The 25,290-nt window shown below is 33.6% G+C and overlaps 1 protein-coding gene across 1 annotated transcript; it reads left to right on the forward strand.

Moving 5' to 3' along the window:
* Positions 1-609: 609 nt before the first annotated feature.
* On the forward strand, positions 610-25,290 carry LOC112031133 (DNA repair protein REV1). Its single transcript, XM_024063814.2, has 26 exons — positions 610-900; positions 1,073-1,217; positions 1,572-1,687; positions 1,794-1,870; positions 2,092-2,606; positions 2,809-2,946; positions 3,123-3,255; positions 3,350-3,438; positions 3,611-3,661; positions 3,746-3,946; positions 5,620-5,739; positions 8,578-8,670; positions 10,639-10,698; positions 10,785-10,871; positions 11,091-11,174; positions 11,302-11,374; positions 15,145-15,213; positions 15,404-15,505; positions 16,591-16,884; positions 17,005-17,078; positions 18,603-19,183; positions 20,590-20,650; positions 22,643-22,819; positions 24,304-24,462; positions 24,557-24,643; positions 24,779-25,290. Exons 1-23 carry the CDS (start codon positions 695-697, stop codon positions 22,694-22,696), a joined length of 3,423 nt encoding a protein of 1,140 aa, XP_023919582.2. The 5' UTR covers positions 610-694; the 3' UTR covers positions 22,697-22,819; positions 24,304-24,462; positions 24,557-24,643; positions 24,779-25,290.

The following is a 25,290-nucleotide window of genomic DNA, read 5'->3' on the forward strand; positions in this document are numbered from 1 at the left end:
CCCAACAATATATATATATATATATTTACTTGAGTAAAAAAACCAGATTTGGGCTAGATATTTTTTCTCAAGTTGAAGTCCAAATCCAATTTTGCCACATATACGAACTTCATAATGCATGATGCTCCTTCTATCTTATAAGGTTAAATGTGCATTTTTGCACATGAATGGAAATATTACGAATGGAGTAATGCTAGAGAGGTACTACAACGTTTACTACTAAAAGTCTACAAAATGACATGGCATAGTGCTACATCAACCATTTAAAATAGCTATATGAACAGTTAGATTTTAGGTTTTTGAAATAAGTATGGCTAAATATGCAATAATTTTACAACAAATTTTTGGTAGTAACTTATTATTTGTTTTAATATTAACCTAGAACTGACATTACTTTTTATCAGTCAATAACGATTTGCTATGTATAATTTATTGTGAAAATGTTGTGACCCAAAATTACTCGGTTTTGTAATTTGACCATGTACCCGACCCAAGCACAACCAACTATCCATGAATCATGGTCCATTAGGTAACCCGCAACCATATGGGACTGGTTGGGTCCTCCACTATAAATATCTCACAGAAGCTCCATTTTGCCGCTTCATTTAAATCTCACGCACACAGGAAAAAAGAAAAAGAAAAGCATTTGCGTTGAAAAGCTTGCTCGACACTCTTTTCATTTCTCCAAAGAAAAATGAGCATGGAATCGACTCGCTCAGACAACTCGGCCAAAAGAAGCTTCAATAATAACCGTAACTCGGCCTCTTCAAATTCAAATTCAAATCCTTCCAATAAGAAGAAAAAAACCAGTCAGAAAACCCTAGGCGTCGCTTGGGGCTCCAATTCTCGCTCTTCGTCTCGCTCCTCCTTCAGCAATTCACCGTTCTCCAATTTCGGCAGGTTCTTCTCTTCTTTCTCTCTCATTTCTTCAATTTTTGAAAATTTATGATTTTATGGTTGAGAATAATTGGAATTTCTACATGTCAAGCACCGTTGAATTTGTTACTTCGTGTTTGTGTTTTGATTGCGATTTTTTGATGGTGTTGTTGACGATTTTTTTTTTTTAATGTAGTTATATGGTGGAGAAGAATAGGAAACTTCAGAATCAGTTTGAAGCCGAAGCTTCTACTTCTTCTCATGGTGGTTCGGGTTCTGTGAAGCCTATATTCGATGGGGTTTCCATCTTTGTCGATGGTTTCACGGTTCCTTCCAGTCAGGTTCAATCGCTTTTTATAATAATTTTCTGTTGAACTGTGCTTGGTTGCTGGAGAAAATCAAACAAGAATAGTAAAAAAGAGATATGAAAGTTGGACAATTGCACCTTATATTAAATTTGTTCCAGTTCTTGGTCTGAACTCTGAACCTTTTAAATTATTTAAAAATCAGGACAATGACTTTAAAAATTGTTCCACACTAATTTCAATAGGTTGAACTCAAGTGTTGGGTGGGGTTTAGGAACTGAACAGTGGAATTTGATAAATTTTGGAGTTATTATTAGTGTTATAGATTAGTAATCAAGGGTTATTGTTACATCTTCATTTGTCACTGTTATTTATAGTAAGCTATTTCAGGAACTGCGAGGCTACATGTTAAAGCATGGTGGAAGATTTGAGAATTACTTTTCTAGACGTCGTGTAACCCATATCATCTGCAGTAATCTTCCTGATAGTAAAATTAAGAATTTGAGGTTTATTTCACTTTTTTTTTTTCAAACTCTTACAAATGTGTGTGTGTTTGTTTATTTTTTATTTTTTAAATTGTTGTGATTGTTGTTGTTTGTAACTTCAATTCAGGTCCTTTAGCCGTGGGCTCCCTGTGGTAAAACCCGCGTGGATTTTGGAGTCTGTTGCTGCCAATAAACTTTTGAGTTGTAAGTTCATGCATTTTATAAATTTGGATTTCTCTTGACAAAATACCTTGTTAGAGACCCAAACTAAATGCAGTGGAAAAAAGAGGCTTGGTCTCCTCAACATGGCTAGAGTGAGAATTTTTCAGTGCTATATTCCTCTGTAGTGGTCATGCTCTGAAGATTTTCTTTTTCTTCTTCTTCATCTATCTAATTTGCTATGGATTTGATTTTGCTATCTCCAGGGGTTCCGTACCAACTCGATCAGCTTGCTAATAACCAACCAAAGTTGTCATCATTTTTTACTCTGAAAAGAAGCTCAGTCTCCAACAGTGTCTCAACTCATGCACCTTGTCAAGTAAATCCTGAAGCTGAGGATTCGTCTTTAAAAGTTGGCACATCAGGTGATACATATTTTTCTGAAGTGAGTGAATCCTTTGAGCACCGTAAGCAAATTAGTCGAGAATCAGATGATCTTGTGAATGAGAACTCTAATGCATCATTAGTTGAGGAGACAGCTAGCAGTGCTGGCAAACCCTGTGAAGTGGCTATGGGAATACCAAGTAATATTGACACAGAAGATGAGAGCAGTGTAAAAAATGATCTGCAGTCAAGTCATTACCAATCCGCTGCACTTGTTAGCAGCAACTGCATAAACAACCAAAATATGAAAGGTTCACCAAGTTCAATGGTCAGTGAGCCTTCTAATCAGAGTCATTCAACTCTTGGGGATCCAAATTTTGTGGAAAATTATTTCAAGGTAATGAATAGGAAAGCAAATTGGTTAAAAGAAATATTGGCTGTATATTTAATAATTATGTGTTTCAATAAGTTTGTTTACTTGATGTGTTCAAATGATTACCAGACGGAACATCTTGTTGCATCATGTTATGTATGACTGTGTGTGTATCTGCCCTGGGGCATTTTCAGGTCATATTCTGACCATATTATAATTTCTGCAGAACTCGAGGCTGCACTTCATAGGCACCTGGAGAAATCGATACCGTAAACGTTTTCACAGCTTATCTAATGGGTTTAATTGCACAAGTTCTAATATTAAAGCCTCTCCTCTGAAGACTGCCATTATGCATGTTGACATGGTAATCTCTATACTCTTGGCGTTGAATGTAACTTTGGCCTTTGGGTGTTTATTGTTTTCCTTCTAAAGACTGATATAATATGGTTGTTTACCAATTTTAGAATAATGTGATTTGAGCCTGTAAGAATGGATGTAATGCTGACATGGTAATCTCTATACTCTGATTTGCTTCTCCAGGACTGCTTCTTTGTCTCAGTTGTCATCAGGAACCATCCTGAATTACTAGATAAGCCTGTTGCTGTATGCCATTCAGACAACACGAAAGGAACTGCTGAAATTTCATCTGCAAACTACCCTGCTCGAGATTATGGTTGGTTTGTGCTAAGTTCTCTCTATCTCAATCAACCTTACCACCTTCTTGGGGGTTTCTATTCTGTATATAAGTTATATTTTTATTCTTATAGGAATTAAGGCTGGAATGTTTGTTAGAAATGCCAAGGCTCTTTGTCCCCACTTGGTCATTTTTCCATACAACTTTGAAGCTTATGAGGAGGTAAGCTGTAAACCATACACTTGAACATTTTATTTTCCTGTCCAAATAAATTTCTCATAGAGTGTGAAAATTGGCTTTCTATTTTCTTCTAATTGCATTGCTTTTTATCTTTCATCTTCCTTTTTTTTTATTGGGTTTATTGGCGGCACATAATCTGTTGGACAATTTGCAGGTAGCTGATCAGTTTTATAACGTATTGCATAAGCATGGCAACAAAGTGCAGGTCTGCTTGTAAAAATGAATTCATTTTGCGCATATCAGTTTTCACTTGTTGTCTTGCTAATATTTTAACTGATGTGGAATGTAGGCTGTAAGCTGTGATGAAGCCTTTTTAGATGTGACTGGCTCAGAGGGGGATCCCCAGCTTCTAGCTTCAAAAATAAGAAAAGAGATTTTTGAGACTACCAGATGCACTGCAAGTGTTGGTATTGCTGGGAATATGCTTATGGCTCGCCTTGCCACTAGAACTGCAAAACCAGATGGTCAATGTTACATTCCTCCTGAAAGGGTGTGTTTTGGGAAAATTTTCATGCTCATAAGTTGTGTATGTATGTCTGAATGTGATAATTTTCAAGTATGTAAAGCACAGCATTTTAACAGCTTTAAATTATTTTTTGCTTATTAAAAAATAAAAAGCCTTATCATTATATTGGGATTGCATGCCTTTGAGTCTTGTAGATTATCTTATATTTGGAAGCCATTTAAGTTTAAATTGAAAATTTCTCGTTGTCTATTTAAGAACTACTTTAAATATTAATTCTGTTGTTAAATTATTAGGCATCTTAGATTCTTGTTTTCATTTCCTCAAGCACAAGAAGGCAATGCCCTCTTTATTTTCTTAGTGGATGCTTGCATGAGGCTTCTATGAGCCAGGGCTTATGTTTAACTTATTCATGTATTTATTTTTAAACATGTATATTAGAATATGTAGAGATTTGATGTTGGGTGCCTGGAGTAGTTGATATTTGAGGTTTCTTCTCTCTCTCTCTCTCTTCAAAAAAATTATCATCAAAGGATGCCCGGTTAAATTTTTGGCCCATGGATGCCCATCTCTATAAAATTTACCTCATCTTTTATATAACATATATATGGTACTTTGCATCTCTTCAACTCATTGTCTATTGTTTAAATATTCATGTTGACTACTAAGGATCTATAATTGAAATTTGAAAGAGTTGATGATAATTGTTGAATCAAATGTCTTCAATACCAATACTGACAGAAATACCTATTATGGACCTTCCATTAGTCAACTCTTTTTCTCAATTAGTTGAACTAGCTCAGCCTTTCTACTGCATCTGATGTGGTTGACATTCTTTTCAAATTTTCCCCTTGGTGAAGTTTTTTATCTTATATTTTTTTTTATTAGGGGGGCAGGGTGGGGGCGGCGGGGGGGGGGGGGGGGGGTGGTTATAACATATTGGGACATTTGGAATAAAGTGCGTGTCAGGAGCTTAATATAAGAATGGAAATGATATCAAGAAGGCTGCATTAATTTTTTTGCTTGTGTCTTGCACCAAGTGCTTTCAATATATGCATGGACATTTGATTTTGTCCTTGTCAATCCCATGAGAACTTATTGTTCTTATGGAATTATAGTAAATGGTTGAAAACTTGGTTTATCCTTTTTTCCGTTTCATTCATTGAATTTCTCTGTTGAGATTTATATTGCTGCTATGTCATATACAATGGGCACGTTGTTATCGTTTACCCCTAACACTTCCATTTCAATTATGCTTGTTGATGTTTCTTTGGAAATTGGATTTACTTCACCTTATAAGCTTTAAGTTTCAGTTATGCCTAATTTGTTACTTATATTTTTATAAATTGTTCTCACTTATTTTTTTATTCTACCTGGTAATATACCTTATTTCATAAACTTGGATATGGTTTAAAAACAAAATTATTGATGGAGCTAATGCCTTTGGTCCTTGGTCCACGCTACAATTTTTGTTACTGAATTTTGTTTTAACACTTTTAAGTGGGTGGTAAGTAAGGATGACTTAGATGTTTTTTTACATTCTATCTATCTTTCCTTGTTGCAATTTTCCAGGTTGAGGCCCTTAGTTGCTCGCTGTGACTTCTTGTTGACTTTGTTATTCTATCTATTATCAAATATCATGTAAAAAAATAGAAGTTCAGGGTTAGTGCAGATTGCCTAACGTAGTTTGAGAATTTCAGGTTGATGATTATTTAAGTCAACTTCCAATCAAGGCACTTCCAGGGATAGGGCATGTTTTAGAGGAGAAGTTGAAGAAGCAAAATGTTTGGACTTGTGGACAGTTGCGTATGATTTCCAAGGTCTTTTATACTACTGATATTTCCTTTCTTTTCATTTGCCAAAATGGTTAAATTAGGTGAACCTCTCCATTTTGTTTTATGATTATCAAATTAGAATGGTTGAATTTTGCATGTATTATTTTGGTGAACCTTTTGCACACATATTGTACACTTAGGGTATGTTTGGTACGCTGTAATAGCTCCTGTAATGGAATAGCTATTCATGTGTAATATCAATTCGGTCATTTGGTTGCATCTTTATTACATGGATTAATTATTACATTGGAATAACTATTCTTTAAATTGAAGAATAGTTATTCCTCTTTAAAATATATGTAATAGCTATTCCTTAGTGTATACAATAGGTTTTAAAATTAATATATTTTCAAAAATGTAAAGTTTCCTTATACATCTTCTTTTACAAGTTTTTCATGTGTAACAACCAAACTTATGAATAGTAATAATTATTCCATTACAATATCTTCTATTCCTAGTAATAAAGATTACTATTCCTAATGTAATTTACATTCAGTGTACCAAACGTACTCTTAAGGTTTTCCTTCAATCTATAGTACAATTCATTTATTACTCCCTCCATTACATTTTGTTTGTTGAGTTTAGAAATTTAACTTTTTAAGGTAACATCATTTAATGTTTTGTCTTTCAAAGAGAAATATAAAAGTTTTCAAAATTGCCCTTTCAAACTTTCAAAAATTTTAAATTTGAATAAAGTGAAGGGAAGGGTATATTGGGAATAAGATCAAAATAAACTATAGCCACATGTCTAAAACAATTAACCACATGATACACATGTTTTGGCCAGGTCTTCATGCATGGGAATAAGATTTTCCTAGTGGAATACTCAGCCATGGTATCTCTATTTCCATATGGCATATTTGGCCGTGTCATTACCATTGCCATGTGGCATACTTGGGCATGTCATCATCCCCTACATCAGTACTTATATTAAAAAAATGGATGGGGAAAAAATATTCAATATATGCTTAGGAAACTCGAAAATGAAAGGAGATACAAGACTCTAAAGAGATACAAGTATAATAATCAAACATGGTTGAAAGGTTGAAATAGGAAATGCTGAAATAATTAAGTATTAATATGTAATAAACTCAAATTAAGGTGTACTGAACTACCCTAATGTTTAGAGAGAAGATTTTTAAAGCCCTTAATCTTTCTTCCAAAGATTTAAATACAAGTTATTAGGGTCTGAAGAATGTTTGAAGTTACCTTTAAGTTCAGGACAGTGGTTTAGAAATTTTAAACATCTGTTTGCATTTGAGTCTTTAAAGTCAAATGACTATTCAAGTACGCCAATGATTCGAGAGTGAATCGATTGTTTATTGAGACCCTATTTATACTTTCTTAACTAGGAAGCCCTACTTTAAAATCTAATCATTGATTTTAATGCCCCAAATTTGCTGCATAAACATCTGGTACATATTATGTATATTTCTTAAAGTTTCTTTCCAATTCAGGAACAATTTTCAAAGCATAAATTTTGATTTGACATTGAATTCTTAAGGTTTCTACTCACCATGTGATGAGGCAATATTTTTGTTTGATAGGTAAAATAATATTATTGAAACAAGACAACTTAGTGACAAGAAGCACGAAGTATCCTAAAGAATTACAATGAGAGAAATATCTACACATGGATTGATTCTATGAAGGAGTGAATAGAGTTAATATCAGTAAGACCCGATACAAAAGGCCACACATAAATAGAACTAATGAAGTGTGCTTGCAATTGAGATGACGTGCACTCCACATCTTCTAAAGTTTGCCGATTTTGTTCCCTCGATATAGTCCACATCAAACGTATGAATTTGGTCCTCGACATTGCTACCCACATTGTAAATCAAGAACCTTCTCTGGTGAAACCCACTTAACCCCAAACATCTTGAATATACAACTCCACAACTTGGAAGCCACACTACAATGAATCAAGACGTGATCCACAGTCTCCCCTCTACAACAGCACATACAACACCAACTCACCATTGAATAACCTCTCTTGATGAGATTCTCATAAGTGAGAATTTTCCCCCAAGCCACCCTCCACATAAAGAAAGAAATTCTCCAAGGGGCCTTGGCCTTCCAAGGAAAAGGCGGATGGGGTGATCCCTGCAATGTCTCATAACCTCTCTATGTGGCTTTCCATGTAATGAGGCAATATCAAATAGGGAAAATTGTGTCGTTAGAGTTAGGAGCAAATAAAGAAGATTTTAGAGTTTATCTAGTATGTCAGAAGTAAAATCTTGATTTGTTTTCCTGTTGTATAACCTAAAATGATAATATTGCTTCATTTTGGCCTTTAAGGAATATTTTTTTTCATTCTTTATACCCTATGAAAATGCTGCATTATACGTCTTCATTTTGGTTTAGATGTGTTATGTCTGCACTTATGTGGGCCAATGAGCTCTTGTATAAATGACACCTTCTCCCTTTGTAAGCGAAAGGTGCACAGTGAGTTCGTGTCAGCCCTTATGCCAACTTGAAAGCTGACAATGTCCTGGGATTTGTTGTTATGTTATGCATAAACATATCTCATTTTAGTTATCTTTCTAGAAGTCTGTGGGTCATGGGTAAATCATTTTTTCCCCCTTGGCTATCCTAAGAATTGGTAATGCTCAGAATGGTCTGTGAGCTATCATTAAGGGGCATCCTAGTCAGCTGTATTTCTTGCAATTCCATACTAGACAATAAACCTTTGGAGGTTTATTGATAATGCTTTAAAGTTTAGTTTTTCCTATATTTTGGACTAATTATTTTGAAATTTTATTATTTACATTGTGGTGATGTTCAAGTATTCCACTATTTGCACCTTTTTGGCATCTCCAGGACTCTCTTCAAAAAGACTTTGGACTGAAGACTGGGGAGATGCTATGGAATTATAGCAGGGGAGTAGATAATCGGCTGGTTGGGTTAATTCAGGTTTGGCAAAGAACACAATATTGATTAACTATATAGTTTTGAGTTTAAATAATGTCTTTCTTTTTAGCTTATGGTTAAGATAGACAAATACTTTTTCAAATATCTGTAGTGAGTGTCATGTTGGTTCTCTTGCATTTTTATGAATGGAATGTTCTCTATATTTTCTTTTCACTAGTTAGGTGCTGTACTTGGCTGTTATCTGTGATTAGTTAAATATATGATTGTTAATCAGGAAAATATGATCTTATCTAATTTTTTTTGGGGGATAAGTTTTGACCCCAAGGGAAGGGGGAAAGGGAGACTTGAAACAGTGACCTTTGCAATATGAGGCGTAGTTCCCAGTTGTTTGTGATATTCCTTGGATTTTGATCTTGTTTGAACTTTTTTGTTATGAGTAGTGTTTATTACACACATGTAATGCACACACCTTTACACACACGTGAAAAAGAAACTGAAATTGTGACTTGAAGTCACAATTTTCAAGTTGGACACGATTTTAGTTGCTTTTTCATGTGTAAAGGTTTGTGTATTAACGTGTGTGTAGTAAGTTTTTTCCTTTTGTTTTGATCGGTTTATGGGTATGGTCTATTCTTTGACTATGCGGGAGTTTGGTCCCAACAAGGTTTGTTGGAAGCCAGCAAAGAGCAGAGGTTTTGGGGTTAGAGGATTTTATCGTTCCTTCTACCCTCCTACCCTTTTATCCTTTCCTTGGAGAATGTTATGGCAATCGAAGGTTCCTCCAAGGGTAGCTTTCTTTTCTTGGTTTGCTTCTATAGTTAAGATCTTAACAACAGACAACCTTCGTAAAAGACGTGTACTTGTGCTTGATTGTTGCTATATGTGTAAGAGATGTAGGGAGTCGGTGGATCACCTTTCGCTTCATTGCCCCATAGCTTGGGAGTTGTGGTCATTGGTATTCTGTTTGTTTGGTATCCACTAGGTTATGCCTCATATAGTTATTGAGTTTTTTGAGTCTTGGCAGGGAAAGTTTGGGCGACATCGCAACATAGATGTTTGGAAAATACTGCCTCATTGTTTGATATGGTGCATTTGGCATGAAAGGAATGCTAGAAGCTTTGAGGGTTGTGAACTTTCTTTGCAGTTTAAGTCTTTTTTCTTGCACTTTCTCTTTGACTGGAGTGTGGTCTTTTCTCATTTTTCTTGTTCTTCCCTTCCTGTTTTACTTGATTGTTGTAATTTTGGTTCCTGATTTGTGCCCCCATGGTACATCCCAAATGTACTTGGTTTGACACTTTTTTTAATAATATTTTTACGTTATCTATAAATTTTTTTTTTCCCCCTTTTGTTATGTATCACAATGGCCAATAAAATTGTATATCTGTTATCTTCATCTAATACTTTGACAAAGAACATGGACTGCTGTATAGTTTAAACACCTATTTGCAACAACAGTTGTTCATCATGCTAAAGTTCATTTATGATTTGGTGACAAGTGGTGTCACAGCCCATGTGGAGTCAAAGGAGGTTTCTTGCACATTCTCTTTGACTGGAGTGTGGTCTTTTCTCATTTTTCTTGTTCTTCCCTTTCTGTTTTACTTGATCATTGTAATTTTGGTTCCTGATTTGTGCCTCCATAGTACATCCCAATTTACTTGGTTTGGCACTTTTTTTAATAATATTTTTACGTAATCTATAAAAAAAAAAAAAAAAAAAAAAACGTTTGTTCCTTTTGTTATATATCACAATGGCCAATAAAATTGTGTATCTCTTATCTTCATCTAATACTTTGACAAAGAACATGGACTGCTGTATAGTTTAAACACCTGTTTGCAACAACGGTTGTTCATCATGCTAAAGTTCATTTATGATTTGGTGACAAGAGGTGTCACAGCCCATATGAGCCAATTAACATGAATTTAGCATTCTTGTTCGGATCAATATTCTTTACTTCTTTTTTTGTTTCATTTGCCATCATTCAGCCTTGCTTATCAGAGATGTGATCTGCAGGAAAGCAAATCTGTAGGTGCTGAAGTGAATTGGGGTGTGAGGTTCAAGGATGTGAAAGATGTTGGTATTTTGATGCACTTTGAAGCTAATTATCACATTTCTGTTTTTAAAAAATTTGAATAGTTATTGACATAGTGCTTATTTAGGCTCAAAACTTCCTCTCAAACCTCTGCAAGGAGGTTTCGTTACGCTTGCAAGGATGTGGAGTGGAAGGGCGCACTTTTACCCTCAAGGTGTTATATTTTTGTTTAATGTATCATTCAAATATATTTTATCATTACTAACTTTGAATGATTTATTATTGGATTCAAGTTGAACGGGCTTCATTTATTTATCTTTCTTTTAATTTTATAAGAGGTTACTATGCCTTAAATATTTTGAGGAGCTTCTTGTCTTTTATGGGATCCAAATAATTTGAAAACTTCTTGATTTATGTGATTCATTGATCTTAGATAAAAAAGAGAAGAAAAGATGCCGAGGAGCCTATAAAGTATATGGGCCATGGAGATTGCGAAAATCTGAGTCACTCCACAACGGTAGAAATATACTTGACATAATTTTATATGCATATCTATGTGTGTATATAGAGCTAATTTTGCATCATTAAATGGTTTTGGCTTGGGGATTTGAGTTCAAACTATAATAGTAATTGATGTTTTAAAGGTTCCGGTTGCTACTGACGATGTGGAAGTACTTCAAAGGATAACAAAGCAGCTTTTTGGGTCCTTCCACTTGGGTAAGTCAGCTTCCTCTAAATTTAATTTAATTTTGGCAAGTAAAGAAAATTCATTAAGGGCACAAAGGAGCGCAATCAATGTATATGGGAAGTATACACTGGTTAGATATGATTAAGCCAAGTTACTTATCAAAAAAGAAAAGAAAAAGATATGATTAGTCCAAGTTGATATTTTGACCTGATCCACTTCGAAGCACAAAAATAGAAATCTTCATTTTTCACCAAACCGACATCACCTCAACATAGGCAATAAGAAGCATTCATTGGAAATTGAAATTGAGCCTAGAAATTGTCTCCATTTAATAAATGCTTTTTGTTATTCTAAGATGTTATTATGTAATGCCAACCTAAACATATTAGTTAGGACCTAGGCAATGATCTTATAGACCCCACCAATAATACTAATAGGTTGAAAGTCTTTAATTTCCACAGCCCCAATTTTCTTAGGAATAAGTGCAATCAATGTATCATTAAGAATTTTTTTTTTTCATTAGTATGTATCATTAAGAATCTTTTCAAACTCTCATGTTATCATTTTTTACTACATCCCAACAAGTTAGGAAGAAAGCCAAAGAAAATCCATATGGACTCTATTCATTTCTTTCACCACCTCAAAAACCTTTCCTCAAAAGCTCTCTTTATTAATACAGCCTGCTTATCACTGATGTGATTGAAAGGAAGGCTGTTCAACCTTGGCCTCCAATTCACCTCTTCATTGTACAGATTCATATAGAATTGCACTATATACCATTAGGCCTGTACACAATATCAAAAGCACACTCAAACTGGCCCTCCACACATTTCTGAATTTTTAAGAAACAGAAAAATCTCCCGTAGACTCTCTAAGTTTCTCTACAATCCTTCTATTCCAAAGCAATAATATACCACTAGCAGCCCCTTTTGCACCCAAATAGCATCAGTCTACTTGTTGTTACCCCAAATGCTTCTCTCTACACTTTTGAATATCAGCTCCAATTTTGTCCATTGAAGGCACACCAAGTCAACCTTCTGTGATCTAAGTAAATTTCTGATTCTCATCCTTTTGTCACCATTGGCTTTATTGGAAATAATTTGGACCTCCACCCTTATTACTAGAAAATCACTTTTAACCTTTTAATTTAAAGATCACTCTATATTTTCAGATCTCTTCTACCTTCAGCGGCCTAGTCAACTGATCTTAGAGGATATCCTTTTGCTCCCTTCTTTTTCCATTTCGCCTCAATTGCTACAAATAAGCTTAGAATTTTCTCCTCATAGTCTTCAAAGTCTTTGCATGACACCCCCATATATCTATTGAATCCATTGGTCATCTGTCTAACCCACTTTGAAATATCTGGTTCAGTGGAATGTCTCTTCATAGGCTTCAATAGGATGTATATTCAAGGGTTAGCAGAAAATTGGCTCACTCAGAGTAGAGTCTACCTTGATATTTGTCGTAGAACAAATTGTGGTGGGTTTAGGGTTGGAGAATTTGTGGATCTTGGGTTTAAAACCCTTTAGAAAAAGAGTTAAGGTTCAAAAGAGAACATATTTGATTTATGGTTTGAAAAAGGAGAAGAATCAAAATTGAAAATGAACTCAGAGAATTCCCCAATAGTTGAGTTGATTGTGGTGGGTTTAGGATTAACGCTCTGTTTGTTTCAGCAATAATATTTTTTAGAAAATGAGTAATTTTCTAAAACATGTTTTCTATAAAATTATCTCATTTTCCTATGTTTGATAGTAACATTAAATAAATTGAAAAACATTCTTTTAACTTTTCTTATTTAGCTTACTGTGAGATAGAGTTGTTTTCCCAAAAAAAAAAAAAAAAAAAAAGGGAAAACAATCTCTAAAAATAAGTCATACTTTTTATAATGACCAAAGATAGTTTTCTTTTGACTCATTTTTTCTAATGCTAACGAACACTAGAAAACACAGAAAACTGTTATTACACAATGTTTTCTATCAAAACAAATGGAGCATAAGAGAATTTGTGGATCATGGGTTTAGAACCCGTTAGAAAAAGAGTTAATGTTGAAAAGAGAACATATTTGATATATGGTTGAAAAAAGAAGGAAAAGAATCAAAATTGAAAATGAACTCAGAGAATTCCCCTATAGTTGAGTTGATTGTGGTGGGTTTAGGATTAGGAGAATTTGTGGATCTTGGGTTGAAAACCCTTTAAGAAAAGTTAAGGTTCAATGGAGTAAATATTTGATTTATGCTTGAAAAAAGAAGGAAAGGAAACAGAATGGAACTTTTGTAAAATCTGTATACAGTGAATGGTAACATAAACAGTACTTTTGAACATGATCGTGAACAGTACCTGAGAGAAAGAAAAGAAGAAAGAAAGAAGAGAAAGGGAGGAAAAAAAAAGACTAAGGCCAACGTGCCTTAATACACAGAACACTCAATTATTTTATTAATAGACTCTAACTTGTTTGAGTACAATAAGACACTTATGTAGATCCTACTCTTAACTTCTACTAGTAGAACTAGGTCTTCTATTTTGACTATACCAAATCCCAATTGAATTAAACCAAAGCTCACAAGCCCCATAAACTAAAAAAGACTTACTTATGTATAAAAGAAAACCTATGGCCCATAATTATGGCCTCTACCCAACCGTTGTAGAATTTTAAAAAATACCTTTGACTCTTAAATAATCAAATAACATATTCTTAGGCTTTGCCTTAACCTTAGGCTTCCAAATGGGATATTCTTTCTCTAGCCATGCTATGGTTGTGCCATCAATATCTTGTATCTTCTTACAACTTTCATCATACTAACTTATTAAAAAAAAAACTTTCATCATACTAGTTAAAATGGGTTGGCTGAAAGGCTGGTTTTTGGGTCAGTTATGAGAGCAACTCCTTCCCTGAAGTGTGTTCCTCCTCTTTTGGGACTTGGAACTTACAATTGGAGTCATCGTTGAAACTAATGTAAGTTGTACATTGGAATTGTCTCCCTTCTACTGCCATCTAAATTCAACGCCACTTGTGGGTTGGAATGCAATTGTGGTTCCCCTTCAACATGATCACCATTTGTAGTTGATCCTTGATATTGCATGGTGGATTGGTTGATTCCAACTCTTCTACTGTGGGTTTCTGCTGCTCTGCCATTGGTTGACAGAGTCTTGATTCCCTTGATGCTTCTTGACTCATTTGACTTAAAAAGATGGGTTTGAGAGTTGATGAGAAACAAGATTGTGATAATTGGCCAAAATAAGTAGGTTGACTTGAACCTGAAATGGAACCTGATGTGGAAGCCCCATTGGAGTTTCAGATTCTCCAAACCTTGACAGGCTTGGGTTCAAAAACCAATGGATTGTTGCCTTTGTATATATTGTGTTCTCTATTAAATGGCAAAAATTATGGTCTAATTGGTTTTTATGTTCAAGATATTAAGCTATCTCTATTATAAAACTAATTGTTGATTAAATTAATAAAATTTTCACTTCTCTCTCTGCCCCTTCTCATTTGATTCTTCATCTGGCACTGTAACTGTATTTTATTTCAAATTAAAGTTTTTGGCCTTTTTTTTTTAGTATACAAAAATGTTTGTATCATTAGTCACTATGTTTGTCACTTGAGGACTTGTTTAGGTTGGCTGAGATTTGTAACCTGGTTATGACCTTTATATATTAACAACTATTTGGCATGAGGGTTCATGGTGACTACTTTGATACTTTCCTCCTTGATAATAGTAAATTGAGTTTTAAGATTAGTTTTATCACATAGTATGTTTTTTTTTTTTTAAAGATCTTTATGTTCATTAATTTTACATAGATGTCAAGGAGATTCGGGGTGTTGGCTTGCAAGTTTCCAGGCTTGAAAGCACAGAGAATTCCAAGCAAGGTATGTGTTTTATTGCTTGAACCTAGTTCCCACTTCCATTATGCTTACCAAATCTGCATTACTGTTGTATAGTGTGCCTATTGATAGACTAAATGTGGTTTACACAACCCCCTCCCCCAACCCTCAACCTGGATTGCATCACTTTATTCTGACTGATAGTGAATCTGGTTTGTTGCTTCATTGTTCAAAGGGCTTGAAAGAAATTCTTTGAAATCATGGCTCACCTCTGCCTCAGCCAGAACAGAAGAACTATGCAAGAACAATTATGTAGCCAAAGAGAGTTCTAATGAAGGTAATTGGGTGATATAATTCTAAATTGTGTTTACTTGACAATTAATTTTTGTACAGTTGGAAATGGTATTAGCAATTAAACCACTGTTCCCATTTGTTTCAGTATATTTTTGCTAACCATTTTATTTTTAAAAGCTAACTCACGTAGAGAGACTTAGTTGTATGGTTTTTTATTAGCCATTCTTTGTTCTATTTCTTTGCGTAAACATGAGAAATAAATAAATTTAAGAGACACTGTAAGAATAGATCATTCTGGACATGCATTTATCTAAGTCCATGTTAATAAAAAATTTCATAAGTGAATATGATTTTAAATGGCAGATTAGGCATCCAACAAACTGAGACTGTAAAATTTGACTGGTGAAGTTCACTAATAAAGTTTTCATTAGAGAAAAAAATTGAAGTCATTAAGATCTCTTTGGATATCAACAAAGCACATTGCACGTTTTCATCACTAAATGCACATGTATGGAGTGAGAGAGTTTGGTACATTCCTTCTTTCTAGTGGAATACGGGTTTCATGTATACTAACATAGTTATGGAGCATTTTTCATATCTACTCTTGGTACCAAAGTAGCAGCCTTATGTTATTGATCAGTGTTGGGATTTAATATGATCAGTACATCGAGTATACTTTCAAAAAAAAAAAAAACTTTCAAAAAAAGTACATCGAGTATTTTTTTTTTTTCATTTGAAGTGAGAAATAAGTTAAACATGAAAAATATTTACAATACTTCTAATGCAGAAGAAATTGACTAAATATTGTTTGCTGACATCAGATCCCATGCAGCTAATTTGTAATTTGTCTTGTCCTCTCCAACCAAAGTTCTTAACTAATTATCTAATGTGGAAGGTTTTATGTAATCATATTCAATACAGGAAAGTGTTGACTGCTGAATTTATAAAACAAGCCACTTAGACATTATTTTAAACTTCAGGCAAAATATGTCTGCCCTTGCTGATGTGACAGCTTCAGATTGTTTCCTAGTCTTCCATGTATCATGTAACTATTATTTTTTTGTATTCTTGATTTGGTTGAAGAAGAACTAAAATTGTATGGCATCTGGTATTGGTTCCATTTCACAGGTTGTGAAGGAGAGGGAGATGAAATTTTGGGTCAGCTGTGTGGTAATTCAGTTGGGCTTTCAGTTCAAATGGACAGTAATACCTCCAATGGTGCAGCTCGTCTGGATGAGGTTTCAGTACTGCCACCTTTATGTCATCTTGATATGGGAGTTTTAAAGAGCCTTCCTCCTGAACTTTTTTCAGAGTTGAATGAAATATATGGTGGGAAATTGGTTGATTTGATTGCTAAAAATAAAGGTAAAACTGAAAATATCAACCATACTTTGAGTGCTTATTCACATGAAAAAATAGAAGGTGAGGGCTTTATTTTTTTTTTTTTTTTTTTTTTTTTTTTTTTTATAATACTAGGATATCACTAGTTGTTTCTCTATGAATTCTGAGTTCATAAGGGATGTGTTGAATTTGTTTGCTTAGGTGCAATGAAAGTGGGGCAGCCAGCTCTCCTTTCTAGCATGGTCTTCCAAAATGAAATTCCAGTAGAAAATAAGGTAACATTTCATATATATACATATATATTTATGATTTTCCTTTTCTTTTAATGGGTATTTTTTCTTCATGAATTTTCTCTTTCTAGCATGGTATTTTTTTTTTTTTTTTTTTAATGTAAAAAAAAAAAAAAAAAAAAATCTCTTTTTAATGCTTTATTTTTCCCTTGACTGGCTATTATCAAAATTATATGAAAGAGTTTTCAATTTATTGCATTCTGCAAGACTTATATTTTTATCTTAATTTTGATTTTCTTTAATTTATAATCCATCTTGCACAATATCAAAATGTCTGTTAAATGGCCATATTTCTATTTTAAAGTGCCTCTAAAAAGGTTTTGACATTTTTCCCCCTTTCTTCCTGGGTTTGTTGTTGTCTTTCTGGAAATCAATTTCTTCTCCCTAAAATCTTTTGTTATTATTGTTATTATTATTATATCTTATAAGAATACTGCATTGCATGTTGTCTGTTGGAAAAAACTTCAAAGCAACTTGCTTACTAGATTCTTAAGTGACAAAGTACTAGCATTGTTTCATTTATGTCCATCAATTTTATTAAGAAGCTGAAAGATAGGATACAAGGGATTGCTTATAAGAATATCTTGTTTTGAAGACCGAGAACTAAGTGTTGCTAAGCTGAAGTTTTTATTTTTGAAGACGCTATATGAGTGGACTTTGCCACTTGTATCGTTCTTGGTTGAGGGGTTATTAGATTTCATGGACTCTTGTCTCTTTGTACATTAGTTAGCTTTTTGATGCTTTTAATCTTTTTTGTGCATTTTCTGTACACAATCTGTGTATTGGGATCACAATTTTTTAATGAATTACTTATCAAAAATAATAATAATAATAATAATAATAATAATAATATAATTTCTTTTAGTCATTGATGCAGTCATGCTGGACATTGAGTTGTGAGTTTTTGAAATGTGATGTAATTAAAAGCTCCCATGAATGGTCGATGTGGATTTTGTGGAGGGAGTGAAATCATTGCACCTTAGAAGATTTCAGCTGAAGATTTCCTTTATTACACAAATATTGAATGTTAAGGGTATTAGTGTTAGTAGCACTGTTACATAATTCACTGAATCACTTTTGTTTGCATGTAAGACTTGATCTACTTCTTAGGCCTCCTTGTGTTTATTAATGCATGGGGTAGTTCTTTAGATAAGATAATAAAATTCGTTATTTATAAATACCATGCTATAAAAAGAAAATTTGAACATAGTTACCTTTATATTGGGTCTAATTTTGAACATTGTCTATCTAACTATCTACTGTACTCTTATTTCTCTTTCTGTTTATGTTTATCATTTTAATACTTTTCCTAAGTTCTTTAAGATAAATGAGAGAAACACAACACTTCAGTTACCTTCCTTGTCCCATACATAAGCTGTAACACTAGTTAAGGATATTGCTTTTGCAGTTGTTCTAAAATGAAATAATGATTGAGGTTTGCTCTATTTACATGCATTTTACATCAGTATTTTTAGCTCATGGTTATTCAATACTGTTACTTTTTGCTAGGCAGCGCAGCATATAGCTAAGGAAGTTCCGGCAGTTTCTGAGGCAGAATCCTTTGTTCCTGCTTCAGGACTCAAGAAAACTGATTTGATACCTTCCTCTCTAAGTCAAGTAGATACCACGGTCTTACAACAGTTGCCTGAAGAATTGAAAGTTGACATACTTGAGCATCTTCCTGCACACAGGATGCAAGTCTTTTCTCCAAATGTTCTCTTGGATCCTACAGAAATCCCTCTGGAAGCATTAGGTACCAAGACAGCTGAGAACAACACTGGATCAAAGGATTTTTTCTTGGACAACAATCTTTGGGTTGGAATTCCTCCACAGTGGGTTGATAAGTTCAAAGTCAGCAATTGCTTGATATTAAACATTCTTGCAGAGATGTATTACAAATCAGGCTCAACTGGAAATTTATCTCCAATTCTGCAGCGTATTAGTTCTGTATCTTTACATCAACTAAATGCATTTCAAGATGGTTGGGATGAAGCTATGTACATCTTGTGCGAGCTTCTGAAGCAGTATATTAAACTAAAGATAGAATTAGATATTGAAGAGATCTATGTTTGTTTTCGTCTTCTTCGAAGGTTTGCTTTGGGGCTCGCTAAATCTCTTTCTCTCATGCATAGTTTATCCTTCTCCGTGCTTATATTCCTTTAATAGCATTTCATTTGGCACTAAAGCTGACGCTGGTTTTTCTGTCTTCTAATTTGATCCACATAACATCTTTTGGTTAATGTTGTGATGGTTTGGGTTGTCTTTGCATTTAAATTCTTAAGTTCTTGGTTTAAAAAAATGTGGCATGACCTAAGTCAGGCTGGCTTATAGTTGAGACTTAACTAATAGCGTATTTTGTGTACACTGCCGGTGTACAAGGATGTTTTATTTGGAATCAATAAATTTTTGTTACTTATCAAAAAAAAGAAACTTCACAATGCATGATGGCCCTTCTATCTTATAGGCTTGAATGTACGTTGTTAATGTGAATGAAACTGTTAGGAAACAGACTAATATTTTTTAACCTGGAGCTGTAGTAATCTAATCATTCTCATAAATGTGGACTTAACTCATTTGCTGATGACATTTGGCTCTCCTGTTTGTGAATTTTGGTTCTTAACCATTTATCATTCTAAAATAAACAAATAAACTCATGTGGGGTTGAAAATATTCCCAACTTCTGGCCTAGAATTCTGTCCAAAAATCTTCATTTAAATTGATAACTTCTGTATTTTTACTTATTCTAAATGTCTGGAAAGTTGCACCAGTAATTTGTCTGTCAAGGCTAAAAGGAGGACATGTCAATTAAGGAGATAATAGAGAGCATGACTTTAGATAGGATAGAATGGAGGAAAAAAATACATGTGGTTAACCCTAACTAATCTATTGAGGATTCATAGCAGGCCCCAAATTTTTTTGGACCAAGGCTTTGTTGTTGTTGTACAATATAAAGTAAACAATTGTGATCAACAAAATGCTGATTATGGGTGTTGGTCTTGGATTTAATATTATTTGACATTTGTTGGAAATGATGAATATATGCTCATCTTTGGTGATAATTTGAGTATTCCAGATCACTTTGCTTGATGATCAAATAAAATCAAATAGATTGTGATAGGTTTCCTGAAGAGAGGATTTGATACTTTTTCCCCACTTTTTAAATCTCTAATTGTACTATTAATCTTCAAAATTTGAGTAGTCTTATAAATCATAGGATCTGATTTATAGGGTCCCTGTTTGTCTAGAACTGGGGAGATGCCCTTTCATATTTATTTTTTAATAAACTTATTATTACCTATAAAGAACATATATTGTATCATGTTTTATTGTTATTATTATTATTATTATTATTATTCTCTACCATCTCTATGGTAATGATGCTATTTCATGATCTTTTGTTGTATGTTATGTTCCGGATTGATTGTTTCTGATTTTTTCTTCAAGCAACTTAAACTGCTGTTTTACATGCATATTGATTGATACTCAAATTCTTCAGGTTTGCAATGAAATCAGAATTATTCATACAAGTGTACAATATAGTCTCTCCTTACCTTCAGGTTAGTACCTCAATTTTCCTGATTATTGCTGTGGCTTTACTTAGGATGTCCTATGTATAAATTGCATCTACTTTCTATGAGTTAAACTGAACACGTCCCGACTAAAAAACAAAAAATCTGCAAGATGTAGGCCTTAAGAAATTTGGATTTTCTATGGTACTTGCTCTGCTGATATTTGTACCATTTTTTCCCATGCCTCCATGGCTTTCCCTGTTCATCAATGATTACAAAACAGCTTTTTAGAGTAATTTATATATTTTTTTTGACCCTTCAGATTTTTTTTTCCCCATTGCTGGTTCTAAACAGTTTCGGTTTTTATTGTTGTTTGGTGCAATAAGACTTGAAAATAGACTTATAAATAAAAGGGACTTGATATTAGAAGTGTAGGGATTTCACTGAATCCTGCCCTAGACTACAGCGTAGTAAAGCATTTTTAAACCTTTTTTTATCAATTGTGTCAATTAGTTGACCTGTATATTTTATATACTGGTTGGGCCTCTTCACCTAATAGTTGAAGTTTTTGGTTTGGAGAGGTCCAACTAGTATAGCAAGGCCTACACTTAATCAAGATGGAACTCTCTAACATTGTGTTTGGAAGCTATTGTAGAATTAAGAACTATGTTGCCTATGATTTGGATCATATTGCTTTTGTACAATTAAGAACTACATTGCCGATGATGTGGAATCATATCAGTTGATCGGAAGGGAATGGCAATGAAATTGATGTGGATTCATATCAGTTGATGGGAAGGGAATGGCAATGAAATTGTGGAATACACTAACGCAGGACAAACTAGACTTTTACAACAGTGAAAATAAAGATAGATGATGATCTAGGAATCAACACGAAATGAAAGAAAACCACTAAACATCAACATGAAATGAAGGAAAACCAACAGGAATTAGCACCTAGAGTTGGCTGGAGCTGGCACTAGACCATGGTGACAATTTCATAGAAACTTTATTCATCAAAATTATCTCCCTTTAATAGGGGCACATTATAGTCCTTTATATAGACTTACTAAATCCTAATTCTAAATGATATAGAAAACCATAATTATTATTGAATTAAAAAAATAACTTTGCTTCTAGGAAATAAAATACTAATAACCTAATAAACTATTAGGATATAATCAAAAACAATTGATCAATAAAAATTCCATTTGGCTCCAAAGTTCAATAAAATAAATTTTTCCTTATGCATCCCACATCAACCCCACTCCAAACCAGAGGTGTAGATTTATATAGATTACATGGTTGAGAGCAATGAATTAGTCCTAAATGCATGAATGATTATATTTTTTAGCCACAGATGATAAATGAAACAAGGCTCTTTAAATTACAGTGTTATGTTTCTTACTTAGGTAGGGAAAAAAGTAGTATGTGAAAGCATCTACTTACATACATGTAAAACACTTGTGTCTTTAGCTGCTGGGATCACTGCATTATACTCACTTCCAAAAGTATTTCCTATGCCGTAAGTTTTCTGTTTGCTAATTTGTGACCTTGACTTATATTTATAAATAATAAATAGAAAAAACTGGGTAATATTTTTGTACAAATTTGTGGTAAAAACTAAAGTGTTGTATGATAGAGGTGGACTAGGTTTGTAGGATGTGCATTCCACAATGTAGATTACTACGGCATCAGTGTTTTGTGGTTTCTCTGAGTTGTTACAGGCTTAATAGTTCCTAGATTTATCTTACAATTGTGTCACCTTGGAAATACTATCCATATTTGGACTTAGTGTATGTTTTAAAGAAATTTTTTTTCTGAAGGGATCTATTGAACTTCTGTAAAGAGATTCATACAAGTTGAATACTGTCCTCTACATTTTGGTTTGAATAAAAATAGTCATAAATTTGTAACTGCCTAAGTTGCTCTTTTGCTATTAGGTAAACACTGAACTGCTTTCTTGATATGATAAATCTATCTTTCTTGATATGATTTTTTTTTTTTTTTTTTTTTTCCTTTTGGAACTCAACCCTGCAGGCATTGGTTGGAGAAAACTATGGAGGGAACTTGCATATGTCATTGACGGATTAATGCTGCACTTATTGAGTGATTTCTCTGCTTGATTAACCTTGTTCCAGTGTCCAAGCGGTGCACTGTGCAATTCATGAGGGATAATTAATTACCTTTAAACCACAATGCAAAATTTGGGGAGTGGTATGATTTCTTGGGCAATATACTTACCAATTTTCTTAATGATTTAAAATATATATATATATATGCATGTATGTATGTATGTATGTATGTATGTATGTATGAGTTTATCAATGCATTCCCTTGGTCAGTTTTCTAATAGTTGTAAATGTATGTGCATCATACATTGTAACTTGAAATATTATGTTGCAATCATTAAAGACTGCGCTTTTATGGTGGAAATACATGCCAAGATTTACAGAGGATTATGTCCATTCTATGTACTTGGGGTTGGCTACGCAAACTTTATGAATCTTTTTGTCTCTCCACTTTATTTCTGACTAACATTTTTATTATATTGAAATCTTCATGTCCTATTGCATAATATTTTATTCTTTACTCATGCATGTTTTCTCTTTATTGTGCTTATAACTTGAATTGTATGTTTAAGTTGAAAATTTTTGCACTTCCTTTTTATATTTGTGGTATACCTAAGTTCCATTTCTTTGAGTAGAATTTGCTACTTAATAGAAGACATTTATTAAAGGTCGGGTTATAATTAGTACTCCATTATCAAGCTGTCTCGGTTGACCTCCTCCTATCTTTTCTTTGATTTGGATTATCACAAACTTGTCTCACAAAGCATTCTTTGTGGTCCCTTTTCATGTTTGAACAGTAGATCGAATATTATATTAATAGACTTTTTAACTTTGTAGTCAATATGCATATATTTTTCTTTGATTATAGTTAGGTCACTTGTATGCAACACTTGAAAGGCTCGTCTTTTCATTTTATTTCTATATTTTGTCCTTTTAGAAATTTCTTTTTTCTTCATAGATGATTGACAGGCTAAAGAGAATGGTCACTTTTGGGGTATATTTTCTTGTCATCAAATTTTTTTATTTTTTTATTTTTAAATGTAATCATTTACTTTTATCCTTTTCCCCTCTCTTTGTTAGATAAATCACTGAACTCATCTGTGGTAATGTGATTTTAGCCATCAAAATCTTTTAACTTTTTAGCTTTAGGGATGAGCAATTAGCTATAGCTCAACTGGTACTTCGTTCTCCCATAATAATTGGTTGGAGGGTGATGTTGTGGGTTCTAGACCCACTGAGTATGTGTAACTTACCAATTTAAAAAAACATTAGCTTTAGAGATGCAAATGAGCCAAGTTGAATAGTACCAGTTGACTATTTATAATTCAGAGACCTTGAGCTAAACTGTTGCTAACAATCCATGCTTAATTCAGTTCATCAAAGTTTGATAAGCTAGATCTACTCGATTTGTTAAAATCAATCACTAATAGCTTGTGTCAATTTTTTATTACTATGTATTTAAAATTCAAAAGATCTTAGAATATAATTGATTGTAGTCTTATCTTTGATGACATAACTTATCAATTTGAAATACATGTCCTTTAAGCCTTTTTTGTTCACACACACACAGAATTTTACCCTATTCAGGGCTTTTTGTTTCTATAAATCTTATAAAATTTTGGATGACAGAAAACCGTAAATTGGAGGCCTGTATGAAAGTTTTATGCTTATGAGACTATGAGCCAGACAAGACAGTTCAAGCATTGAGCTCGTTTTCGAAACAAGCTATATTAGGCCCAAGCTTCAGCTTCATTAACTTCATAACTGGGCCTAATCCAAGCATGACAGGTTCACATTCCAACTCATGAATAAATTAAGTTTATTATATTTGTAGGTAAAATTAGAGACCTTAATTAAAATTTTTTTTTTTGTCCTGTTGAAGTTCCTGAGACAGAGATGGGACCTCCCTGGTAAGATTCTTGCACCCAGATCTTGGAAACATTTTCAAGGTTCGTCATTGGCCTTGCTTGTGAGTATTTGAGTAAAGACATGTTCTAAATTACTCAAAATGCTGGATACCATGTGATATCCAAGATCATCTCATTCGTGAAGTGCATTTGAGTAAAGACATGTTCTGAATTACTTGAAATTTTTTTGCTTACAGTTCTGTTGGTGTTGAAGTGCATGGCAATTAAGTTATTGGAAATACTTGATTGTAGTAGCTTGTGAATTGCCGCTGCCTCTCCTGCTCCGAATCTGCACCTTGTGTTGAAGTTTGAAAATCTGTGTATTTAATACATGAAAGTCCTGTCTGAAATTGTGAGCTCTTGTTCGATTTGGTTTTGTTGGGTTTAATATTTTGTATAGTATTGCACAGGTTGTAAACTAGGTGATTGCAGGCACTTCAAATTATCCAAAAAAAAAAAAAAATGCAGGCACTTTGGTTTGTAGGATTGCCAATAGGGCCAAAAGACTCTGTAGTAAAAAGGATAGAGGTAGGTTTTCCCTTGCTCAAGTGCTTGTAAATTATAAATCTTGTATTTGACTCGGGCATGATATGATTATTGTCGTTAGATTTTGAAATCCCAAAATGTATATTACTTGTATTAGTTTGACTTAAGTATTGTGATGTATATAAAAATTAGATGCATCGACATAATTTGACTAAGGGGTTCA

This window comes from Quercus suber, unplaced genomic scaffold (assembly GCF_002906115.3).
Source record: "Quercus suber isolate HL8 unplaced genomic scaffold, Cork oak 2.0 scaffold_630, whole genome shotgun sequence".
NCBI lineage: Eukaryota > Viridiplantae > Streptophyta > Magnoliopsida > Fagales > Fagaceae > Quercus > Quercus suber.

Excerpts from the sequence above, each read along its gene's own strand:
- LOC112031133 (XM_024063814.2), top strand. The coding sequence starts at position 695 with ATGAGCATGGAATCGACTCGCTCAGACAACTCGGCCAAAAGAAGCTTC. Across the intron at positions 1,688-1,793 it reads AGTAAAATTAAGAATTTGAG|GTCCTTTAGCCGTGGGCTCC; the intron begins GTTTATTTCACT and ends ACTTCAATTCAG. Across the intron at positions 3,662-3,745 it reads AGCATGGCAACAAAGTGCAG|GCTGTAAGCTGTGATGAAGC; the intron begins GTCTGCTTGTAA and ends TGTGGAATGTAG.